Source organism: Chenopodium quinoa, unplaced genomic scaffold (assembly GCF_001683475.1).
Source record: "Chenopodium quinoa cultivar QQ74 unplaced genomic scaffold, ASM168347v1, whole genome shotgun sequence".
Lineage (NCBI taxonomy): Eukaryota > Viridiplantae > Streptophyta > Magnoliopsida > Caryophyllales > Amaranthaceae > Chenopodium > Chenopodium quinoa.
In genome coordinates this window covers 4,078,874-4,090,567 of record NW_018745000.1, presented here as the reverse complement: position 1 = coordinate 4,090,567, position 11,694 = coordinate 4,078,874, and the positions used below count along the sequence as shown (strand labels likewise).

Here is an 11,694-nt window from a genome sequence, read left to right as displayed (position 1 = left end):
ACAAGTGTTTCCAATAAGGAAGAATTCAAAATGTAGACACCTTTTTCCAAAGACCCGTAATAGAGGTAGGTTTACCAACTTTCCCGAAAATTGTCTCTACATCTTTGATTCTCTCCCACAACTCTATACCACTAAGTGGCTCACGCAACCATTGTTTCTCTGGGAACCCATTGAATTAAGATTTTTTCTTACGATAAGGGTGATCTCGACGAAGCAGTTGTCTAGTATACATATAAACATCCTTTCCAAAATTCTTGAGGCGTGTTGGTTCCATTTTGTGCTCATAGATGGGGCATGGTTTTATCCCTCTGACTTTGTACCCAGACAAGTTCCCATAAGCCGGGAAATAATTTACAGTGCAAAAAATCATGGCCCGCAAAGTAAAATTTGTACTTGTATGGGCATCGAACATTGGAACACCTTTATCCCATAACAGTCTCAAATCCTCCAAGAGAGGCTCCAAGTAGACATCTATGTAATTACCGGGTTGTTTGGGACCCGATATTAGAAGCGACAACATGATGTACTTACGTTTCATGCATAGCCAAGGAGGCAAATTAAAAATTAACAAAAGCACCGGCCATGTGCTATGTGGAGAGCTAAGGGTACCGTAAGGATTCATTCCGTCGGTACTTAATGCAAGTCTCAGGTTCCTAGCCTCTTTACCAAACTCCGGAAATGTATCATCAATATGTTTCTATTGCTTCGAATCAGAAGGATGCCTAATGTACCCATCTTTCTTCCTCTCTTATGCATGCCACACCAAGTTTTTTGCATCCTTCTTGATAGAAAAAAGTCGTTTAAACCTCAGTATTATAGGCAGATACCATAACACCTTAGCTGGTGGCCACTTCTTGCGATTGGGGTTTGAACCCTCGCGCTTGTAGCAATCAACACCGCACTTTAGACAAGCATCAAGGTTTTCATACTCATTTCGAAAAAGTACACAATCATTACGACATGCATCGATCTTCGTGCACTCAATACCTAAGGGACACAATAGCTTCTTTTCATAGTAGGTAGACTTAGGAATGTCATTCCCTTCAGGAAGCATGTTTGATAAAGTTTCTAACAACGAATTGAAACTTGTATCGGTCCAACCGTTCTTTGCTTTCAAGTTAAATAATGTTAAAACCCCTGAAAGCATAGAGTACTTTGCACATCCAGGATATAAAGGTGTCTTGGCGGCCTCTGACACATTTTCAAACATACGAGATTCTTCATTCACATGATCACCTAAACCATCCATCATCTCAGGAATGTGATCCTCCTCTAAAAAATCATCGGTATCCCTTTCATTATCATCATATTGTTTTCTATTCTCTATATCAGCATCATTGATTGATGACCTACTAGTTGTAGGAATTATTTTCTCACCGTGCCAATACCAAATGGTATAATTTGCCATGAACCCACGGCGAAATAAATGGTTTTCAACCACACTAATTTCCTTCCACTTCTTCACATTGTTGCAATCACGACAAGGGAAAAAGATTGTTTCTCCTTTAGTAGTCCTCTGGTGTTTAATAGCAGTTCTACAAAATTCCTCAATCCCGTTCATGAACTCGGGTTGAGTTCGATTTTCAACATACATCCAATCACGATTCATTTCTTACTACAAATTATAGAAAAAGCAAGCATATAACTATTAGAACAAGTACATTAGAAACAAACAAAGATAATTACAATAGAACAGCAACCAGAGATTATCAATCAACTCCCACAAGATAAAATACCTCAAAAAACAGTCAAACTCACAAGTATGAACAAAATGCATGCACACTTTATATATGCCTACCAGGCTACCACTAATTCATTTTCTCTCTAGCTAGAACTATAGTTCGGTTAAATCAATACAACCAATTGGAATAACCGAATAAAATTGGTGTGTTAACTCATTTTCAGCTTTGAATTCAACCCGAATCATTTTAGTACTGATTATTAGTTTAGAATTTCAGCTCTGAAATCAGTTCTTAATTTTAGCTCTGAAAGCAGTTCTGAATTTCAGCTCTAAAATTCAGTTCTTAATTTTAGCTCTGAATAAGCTTTATTTAGTGCAAAATAGTGCATGCCGGCAGATGTTCTGCTTAACAAACAATGCTAATTGTTAACTTCAATTCTTTAAGATGAAAGAGGTATATAACAGATGCTCAGAATGAAAACAGTGCATACTGGCAGGGAATATTCCATAATATGTCCAAATATCCAATCACCACAACAAAGGCACACGTGTTTCGTTTACATTTCAGGTAGTGCAGGCATCTAGTAGCAGCTAAGCCTAATGCATCAGTACATCACAAATGACTGCAAACCCACATAGCAAAGCGTAAAACTGTAAATACTACAAGAACCCAAATTAGTAATCTCTGTAAGAAATACCTATCCACCTACAAATATGTATAAATTTGATAGGTTGTGGGAAATCTCACTGATCAAACTTAACTATGGATCATAGACACAAACATTTGTGGATTCACCAAAAGAAAAGAAGTAAAGAAATACTCAAGAATACATATTACAATTCCATTTTTGCAACTATCCAAGTTGTGGATTTAAACTTGAATGTTGAAGTATTAGCGAATTGGTCAAGTACTATCTCGTCACTCAAAACTCAAAGGATCCAAAACTCTAATTTTAGTTCTGATTGTTAGTCTTGAATTTCAGTTTTCATTCAGTTCTGATTTTCAGATCTGAAATTCAGCTCTGAAATCAGTTTTGAATTTCAGCACTGAAATCAGTTTTGAGTTTTAGCTCCGAAATAAGTTCTGAATTTCAGCTCTGAAATCAGTTTTGAATTTCAGCACTGAAATCAGTTCTGAGTTTCAGCACTGAAATCAGTTCTGAGTTTCAGCACTGAAATCAGTTCTAAATTTCAACTCTGAAATCAGTTCTGAGTTTCAGCTCTGAATTTCAGTTCTGAAATCATTTCTGAGTTTCAACACTGAAATAAGTTCTGAGTTTTGAATTGAAATCAGTTCTGAGAATTGAAATCAATTTTGAATTTTAGTTCTGTAATCAGTTTTGAATTTCAGCACTGAAATCAACTCTGAGGTTCAGGACTGAAATCAGTTCTGAGTTTTAGGATTGAAATCAGTTATGAATTTAAGCTGTGAAATCATTTCTGATGTTAAAGTGTGATAGCCAGAACTGTGGCGGCGAAAGCAATGTATCCTATTTTGCTGATAAATGTCAACACTTGTAGCTCTCAAAAATCAGTTCTGATAAATGTCTGAGTTATGTCTCACTAAACTCTACCATATGTTCATTATCTTATTGTATATTTTATGTCTCACTATACTATACAAAGCTAGTTACAAACTTTTTGGTCAAACTTTCTTTGACTAAGTATTTGTAACCGGCGTTTGTAAGGTAGTTACAAGTTTTTTAGTTAAATTTTTTGAGACTGAACAGTTGTAACAGACATTTATTTAGTCAGTTACTAATAAAACTTCAAATAAAGATACACCACATATTAGTAACTGACATTTACTACGTTGGTTACTAATGTCATGGAATTTGTAACTAGCATTATCTTAGTCGGTTACTACTGATGCTTCTGTAACTAGCATAATATACGCTAGTTACTGATAGGGCGTTACAAATAGCATTTTTTCTACTAGTGAAGAACGAAGCAAATGAAGTTTTGAGAATTCTCGAGCAAGAAACGCGACGAGCAGCAGCGGAAATGAGGAAGAGAAGGGTATTTAAGGAAAACCCGACTCTAGCGCCAAGCGCCAGACCTTGGCGTCAACAGATAGGCTTGGCGCCTGAACTTCAGATCTGAAATTCAGTTCTGAAATCATTTTTAAATTTCAGCACTAAAATCAGTTATGAGTTTCAGCACTGAAATCAATTCTGAATTTCAGCTCTGAAATCAGTTTTGAATTTTACCACTGAAATCAGTTCTGAGTTTCAGCACTGAAATCAGCTCTGAATTTCATGTCTGAAATCAGTTTTGAGTTTCAGCTCTGAAATCAATTCTGAATTTCAGTTCTGAAATCAGTTTTGAATTTCAGCACTGAAATCAACTCTGAGTTTTAGGATTGAAATCAGTTCTGAGTTTTAGGATTGAAATCAGTTCTGAGTTTTAGGATTGAAATCAGTTATGAATTTTAGCTCTGAAATCATTTCTGATGTTAAAGTGTGATAGACTGAACAGTGGCGGCGAAAGCAATATATCCTACTTTGCTGATAAATTACATCACTTCTAGCTCTCCAAATCAGTTCTGATAAATGTCTGAGTTATGTCTCACTAAACTCTACCATATGCTCATTATCTTATTGGATATTTTATGTCTCACTATACTACACAAAGTAGTGTTTCAGATTTGATTGCAATCTTGGCCTTTATATTCTGTCAAGAATGAACAACAAAGCAAAAGGATGAAATTCAGCCACTTGATACACACATTAGCATGACTATTAGACCAAGATAAGTAACAGGAAAATACAATTACAACACACCAACAACCACAATAGCCTATGCATCTTATACTGGTGTATGCATCTTATACTGGTGTATGCATCTTAAACTGATCGGCTTAAAGGGACTTGAAATATAATTCATATTAGGCTGGCCTCTTTCTCTATTACTTATAACCGACATAGAAATGGGGTGAAGTTGATGTTACTTGTTGTAGTAGAATAGTTGATACTAGGCTACTGGCAGCAGCTAATTTTAAAGCTTGGCAGCAACTAAATACCATGCTAGTATAAAAATGTGCTTTCAAAAGACAATTTTTAATAGACCATTATTAAACGATTTAGACTATGATACTAGCCTTTTTGTTTGATATGAATGAACTAAAACTCAACCCCTCTAGAACTTCTACAAGTAAACTTGATACCTCAATTTTGCTATACCATTGTGATTTTAACCATTGTAAAATCATACTTACCCCTACCACTCTTCAGCTCATTGATAAAACAGAGGATTCTCACATAACTTAACGGCTCAACCTGATTGTAGGATTCATACAAACAATTAAATCAAACAAACCAACCAAAAAGCTTAAGATCATAATCTAAACGAAGCATAATGCATAATTTTCATGGAATCCATATAAACTTCTTAAGAGTTCTATAACTAAAATCGCTTATAACTTAATTTAAGTGTACTACCACATGCATATATGAATTCAAATAAGAATCAAATTTCCTATCCTAGTCCTTTCTTTCTTGCCAATAGTAGCGTTCAACACAACAACACTAGGAAAAAAACCACTTAGCCACCGGTTCAAAACCCCCCTAAGCCACCGGTTTTGAACCGGTGGTCATTTGGGGGTGGCAATAACCCCAAGAAAGGCCACCGGTTCAAAACCGGTGGCAAAAATGAAAAGGGAATAAAAAGCTGGCACATCAAATTCAAACATGCTCATGAGGGAGTGCTCTATCTCTTTTAAAGTGCCAAGTATTTGTAGCACATAATTAAACATATATATATATATATATATATATATATATATATCATAATATCAAAACCAGGCAGCAAGGGCAGTAAAAGCAAGTAGCTTAAATTAGCAATTAACACAAGTGCACCAAGAGAAATGCATATCATACTTAAGGATCCCTTCTTTCACCAAAACTCAAAGTTAAGAAACATAAGACACATCGGCACCACATAGGCACATCACATCAGCATTGTATTTAGAAATAATCAAATCTCACAATCACACCACATAGGCATATCGCAGCAGCATCAATAATAATGCATAATAACAAAGAATCAATCACAACAGCAGAATACAAAAATATCATCATCAAATGTCAAAATTATCAGAAAACTAATTTGATTTTGACCCCTTACAATTAGCACCACAGAATATTTCCAATAAAAAGCAAATTCAACCATATATAACCAATCAAATACTCGAAGTAAGGCAAAATAAACATGATCCAGATCATATTAAAAAGCAACAATCTTTAAGCCTAAAATAAAACAAAACCAACTAAATTCGACAGAATATGTAACACCCAAATCCTTTCATCCACAAATTTTATAATCAAAACACCAAAACTTGCATCAAGATATAGAATACGAAAAAAAGCAGGATTAATTTTGAAATTTCAATTAATAGAACCTACAAAATCAAAGATACAAATTTAATAGCAACTATAACAATCAAAGATACAAATTTAATAACATGCTACAACGACACATGCTAATGAAATCTACTTTTTTGTAGAATGATTGAAAAGCTACAATCATGAAGCATCGCGCGCCAAAACCACTGATCAAACAAGCAATCGCAAACACCTAAATATACAGAACTATAAACCTTACACATTGAATGGCAGGAGTACATGAATGGGAAGAGAAGAAAATATCTATATCCTCAAGACCAAACACACAAAAAAACACCACAACCCGAATGAACTCAAGTCGGTTGCAGGGGACCAAGTCGATCAACAGCATAATTTCAGTCCCAAACAATAGCTATGCTTGCAAACTCAAACAAAAAGTTTTAAAATCCCATATTTCTGAAACATTGAATATAAATGACAATTCATCAAATCGTGAATTATGGAGAAAAATAACAAGAAAATACTTTCCATATTAAGCATTTCATTACCTAACACTCGTAGACTAAGTATTTGTAACCGGCGTTTGTAAGGTAGTTACAAGTTTTTTAGTCAAATTTTTTGTGACCGAACATTTGTAACTTACATTTATTTAGTCACTTACTAATAAAATGTCAAATAAAGATACACCACATATTAGTAACTGACATTTACTACGTTGGTTACTAATAATATGGAATTTGTAACTGGCATTATATTAGTCGGTTACTACTGATGCTTCTGTAAATAGCATAATATACGCCAGTTACAAATAGAGCATTACAAATAGCATTTTTTCTACTAGTGAAGAACGAAGCAAATGAAGTTCTGAGAATTGGCGTCAACAAGTAGGCTTGGCGCCTAGCGCTAACTCCAGCGTCTGGCGCTACAGCCAGTTAATTGGCACTGATGTTATTTCAGCGGCGCCTGAACATTCAACCACTCATAATGGTTCTAACCTTTTGCAATATATTTTGGGTTCCTTGGTAAGCAAGTTAGCCCCTCTAAGCAATTTGACACGATTTTCGGTAATTGGCTTGATTGCATAAAGTGATCGACCTGATGAAAGATTGTCTCACTTAGCTTAAAGCGCCTAAGCATTGGCTCACCGTAAAAAGCACCGACATACTGGTTCATTCGCAAATGGCACCAACGTATTGGTTCATTCATTCAGCAAAGGGCACCGACATACAGGTTCAAGCAGTAAAAGCGGCGACGTACTGGCATAGCGGAAGCAAAGTTCAAGCAAACTTTTAAAGATCGACAAGCGGAGATCTTCGGTAATTTCCTTTGGAAAATTATTGCAACAAATGGGGATACCTTCAAGCGAGGATATCTTCGACAACATTCCCTATATTGTGGAAAGTTGTTAAAAACAACTGAAGGTGATTTCAAGCGAAGTTGTCTTCGATCATGTTCCCTTAGATGTGGAAGATGGTCACAAAGCGGAAGAGGATTATTTCAAGCGAAGCAATCTTCGATAGTGTTCCCTAGTTTATGGAGTATTATCAAAGCGGAAGAATGTCGTTTCAAGCGAAGCAATCTTCAATATTGGAAGCAGTTACAAGCGTAGCGGTTTTCAGGCGGGATAGCATTCTCTTGGCAGGAGGACATCAAAACAGTAAAGAGGCAACAAATCAATTACTTTCAGAGACGTGTGCTTGACGATGCAAGATACGCATTTCTTAACTCTTTTATCTGTTTAACTAACGCTAGGTTGCAGGTATCGGCGTTATAAGAGTAATTTAGGAAAGCAGAACGTTCTGAATCATTCTCCGTCCCTATCGATACTTTGACTTTTGTTTTTGAAACTTGCGTCTCTCAAAACTCTGTCAAAGTGGGAGCTTCTGTAGACACCCATTTGTCTCTCCCCAAAACCAAACCCAGTGATGAGTACCTTACATGTCGAATCATAATCGAATGAAGTTAAAGTGTGGAAAGTTTAGTGTTGCGGATAGTTTTAATTTCTTCTCTCCTCCCTCTATTTTTGAAAACCTATTTTAAGAAAACAGCCAATCCAGTTTGGTTGGTCCATGATATGGGTCCAATAGTAGTGTAGTTGGACGGAGCTTGAAAAGAGCTTTCCAACGATATATTATAAACCCAATTCCGATGAATATTGAGGAAGTTATGGCCAAATTATTGAACTGGGCTTGGTTTGAACCTTATATGCGGCCTAATGGTCTAGAGGAGGGCCTAATATGGATTTATCATTCCTAATGCAATTAGGAATGGTTTTAATCTTTTAGATTCTTCTAGAAGGTTCTTTTCATTCCTAATTCAATTAACATTGATAAATTGACTTTTGTTGACTTTTTAGAGTTTTAATCAGAATCAAAGAACGTTTTTGAGGAAAATACGATTTTATCCTCCTGTACGGCAATTTCTATCTGATTTTAAGAAAACATGTCAATTTCTTAGTCAGCGCCGAACGCCAGCTGTAGTGCCTGACGCTACGCTTGGCGCCTCGGGCTAGCCTTAGTGCCTGGCACTAAGGTTAGCGTTTGGCGCTAATCCGGTTTTTTGCGTCTGAACTCTGTTTTTGATGTTTTATCTTTTGGCTGATTTTCTCTATAGATTCATCAACTCTCATCAAGATTCTCTCTTAATCTCTCTCTCTCTCTTTTCTAAACTAGCCTTCTCTCAAATATAAAATTTCGCATTCATTAGACTTTGATACACCTAGCATAATTCGAAGTTGCCTTCGCTCTAGACGTGAAAGGTTTTAATTTCTGATGGTTTGGTCCCAAATCTCTCACAAGTAGAAAAAACGCTATTTGTAACTAATAAAAACGGGCTTTTTGTAACCAACATTGGCCGTTACAAGTACTTGGGTTACAAATAGTCCTGTCAAATGTAACGGACATTGTCCATTACAAATGGGTGCCTATTCGTAACAAACAATTCAATTGTTAGTTACGAATAGGCACCCATTTGTAACGAACAATTCAATTGTTAGTTACGAATAGGTAAATATTTGTAACCCACAATGGATATGTCGGTTACAAATAGGTACCTAATTGTATTGGACATGTTAATTGTTGGTTACAAATGCTCATTTTCGATATTAAAAAAAACCTAGCAAATGCTAGGTCGATGCAAATTTAATTATTATTATTGTTATTATTATTATTATTATTATTATTATTATTATTAACCCTAACACTGCCCTTGCCCATGACCCAAACCCGCCCCCACCCTCACCCCCACTTCACAACCACAACCCACTATCCTACACCGCGAACTATCTTCACTACCACCACGATTCTCCAGACCCCAACACCGTGACAGGCACCACCACCCATAAAAAAAATCGCGTTGTACTAATTTCCCAACCTAACATGTACTCCTTCTCCCCCACCCCCGACCGCCACAACAACCAATGCACGAAAAACCACCTCACCACCCGTATAAAATTGTCAAGAAATAAACAAAATTAAACAAAAGTTAACACAAAAAACTATCTCAAAATTAACAAACACAAGTATAATCAGATCTAAGGTTTCATTTAAAAAAAAATCAGATAAAAAAAACTATAAATTATAATTACACATTAAAAAACGTCCAAAAATATAAAATTATACAATTTTCTCAAAAAAGTGTATAAAAATTACAATTATATCAACAAATTAATTATAATCAAGACTTAAATAAAAAATATATAAAAACAAGAATAACTAGATCTATACAGTAACCTAAATAAAAATCGAATCTGAATTAAAAACCTTGACATCTTAATGCTCGCCCTGAATAATTATTTTGTGGGTGCTTAGCATTCTTCTCAGCTTTCGTGGCTGGTCGACGCTGTACGGTGGAGCAATGTAGTCGGTGGTCGACGGTGCACGGTGGAACAACATGGTGTCAAACGGTGAAGCAACTTGAATGGTCGATGAGTGAAGAACTTGCAACAATGTTGGAGTTAAGAAGAGAGAGAAAATGGAGTTTGGAGAAGATAGAGAAATGACATACCTATGGAGTGAATAAGGATTTCATAAGAGAGTTGAGAAAAGAGAAGATGGAAAAAGGTAGAGGGGGGTGGCTGAGTGAGTTTGTGAATTAGTTTAGGTTTCCAACTTATATATGGGCCTTTTATATTTGGATTAGGCTTTCCAACCCATTAAAAGAAAAACGGTGAGAAGTGGGGAAAATGGGCGGTTATAAGAATAGAGAAAAATATCCATCCTATTTGTAACCAACTATATGTTGTCTGTAACAAATAGGATGTATTTGTAACCAACTATACGATGTTAGTTACAAATAAGATGTATTTGTAACTAACATTATGTTGTTCGTTACAAATACTATTCTATTTGTAACAAACATGGCAAATGTTGGTTACAAATATAGTATTTGTAACTAATAAAATGTTGTTGGTTACAAATAAGGTGTTAAAATAGCATTTTTTCTACTAGTGTCTCATTCAATTATTTAATTTAATTGTTTGTTTATTATTTTCCTTGAAGTTACTAACGTGTGTATTTTGTTACTAGAAAGAGGTCCAAGGCATACAAGTAAGTTCTTTAATTGATTAATTGATGTTATTATATAGAAATCATGCTTATGTTCTTATTATGATATTCGTAGAATCATGTCTAGGGTAACTTTAATATTAAGTATGATTAAAAGTATGGTGATTCCTATGTTTTTCCTAATATTTATGATTGTTAGTATCATGTTAGGGATAAAGCTTTGATTATTTTTTTAGTGACATGCTAGGGTTTGTTATTAATCTTGTTAGTATCATGCCTAGGATCTTGCTATTATTATGCTTTAACATTATTATGAATATTTTTATGATTCATGATTATAATTATTATTTTGATGATTATTTATTATGTTGCTTGATTATTTATTGTTATTGCTTGATCACACCTTTTATGCATATTTAAAGGGAATTTGTACTTGTAATCACTCTTAATAAGATAATTATTAATCTTGTTTAAGGTTAATTTGATTCTGATTCAAGTGATCGCCAATAGTAGTTTTATTTGTGCATTATATTCCACCAACATAGATTAAACAGGTTTAGGGTTAAGCCTATTGATTGTATGTTAGTCAGAAAGCGCACATGAATACGATCAGAATAAAGTAGAGGCCTATTATTAGGGCAGGTTCAATCTCTTTTAGGTTGGATTTGTACCTTCATCCCCGAACCCTATTTGGTTCAAGACCTTATGGAGTTGACGATCTCTTGGATCGTTAAGGGGTGTAACCTTCATCTCGTGAATGGTTTACAAGTTCCTAAAACTTGTTGGCGACTCTTTTGCTCTATCTTCTTTCCCTTTGGACGCCACCGTACTTTAGTGTATGATCAAAGTGGGGTTCAAACTAGGGATTAACGCTTTAAAAATTCCCTACAATTTGACTTCCATTCGTACTAAAAAGCTTTATTTTAATGTGTTGGACATTTTTTTTTTTGGTAAATATGGAGAATTTTATTACCAAAACGGGAAGTTACAACTTACTAAAGCTAAGAAGTAACAAACACCAAACCCCACAACCCCCACCTAGACTCAGCTTCGAAAGCAACAGGACAAGACAAAAGAGGGAAAGCACAACCTCAAGAAAACAACCAAGCAAAACACCAGAAAACAAAATAAATCCAATAACTGACTAAAATCAGCAGTAGCAGCA

At 35.2% G+C, this 11,694-nt stretch overlaps 1 protein-coding gene across 1 annotated transcript; it reads right to left on the bottom strand.

Annotated features, from left to right (window-relative positions):
• Nucleotides 1-748: 748 nt before the first annotated feature.
• Nucleotides 749-1,609, bottom strand: LOC110707585. The gene has a single exon (XM_021885613.1). The coding sequence runs from the start codon at nucleotides 1,607-1,609 to the stop codon at nucleotides 749-751; it is 861 nt and encodes a 286-aa protein (XP_021741305.1).
• Between the last annotated feature and the right edge of the window lie 10,085 nt (nucleotides 1,610-11,694).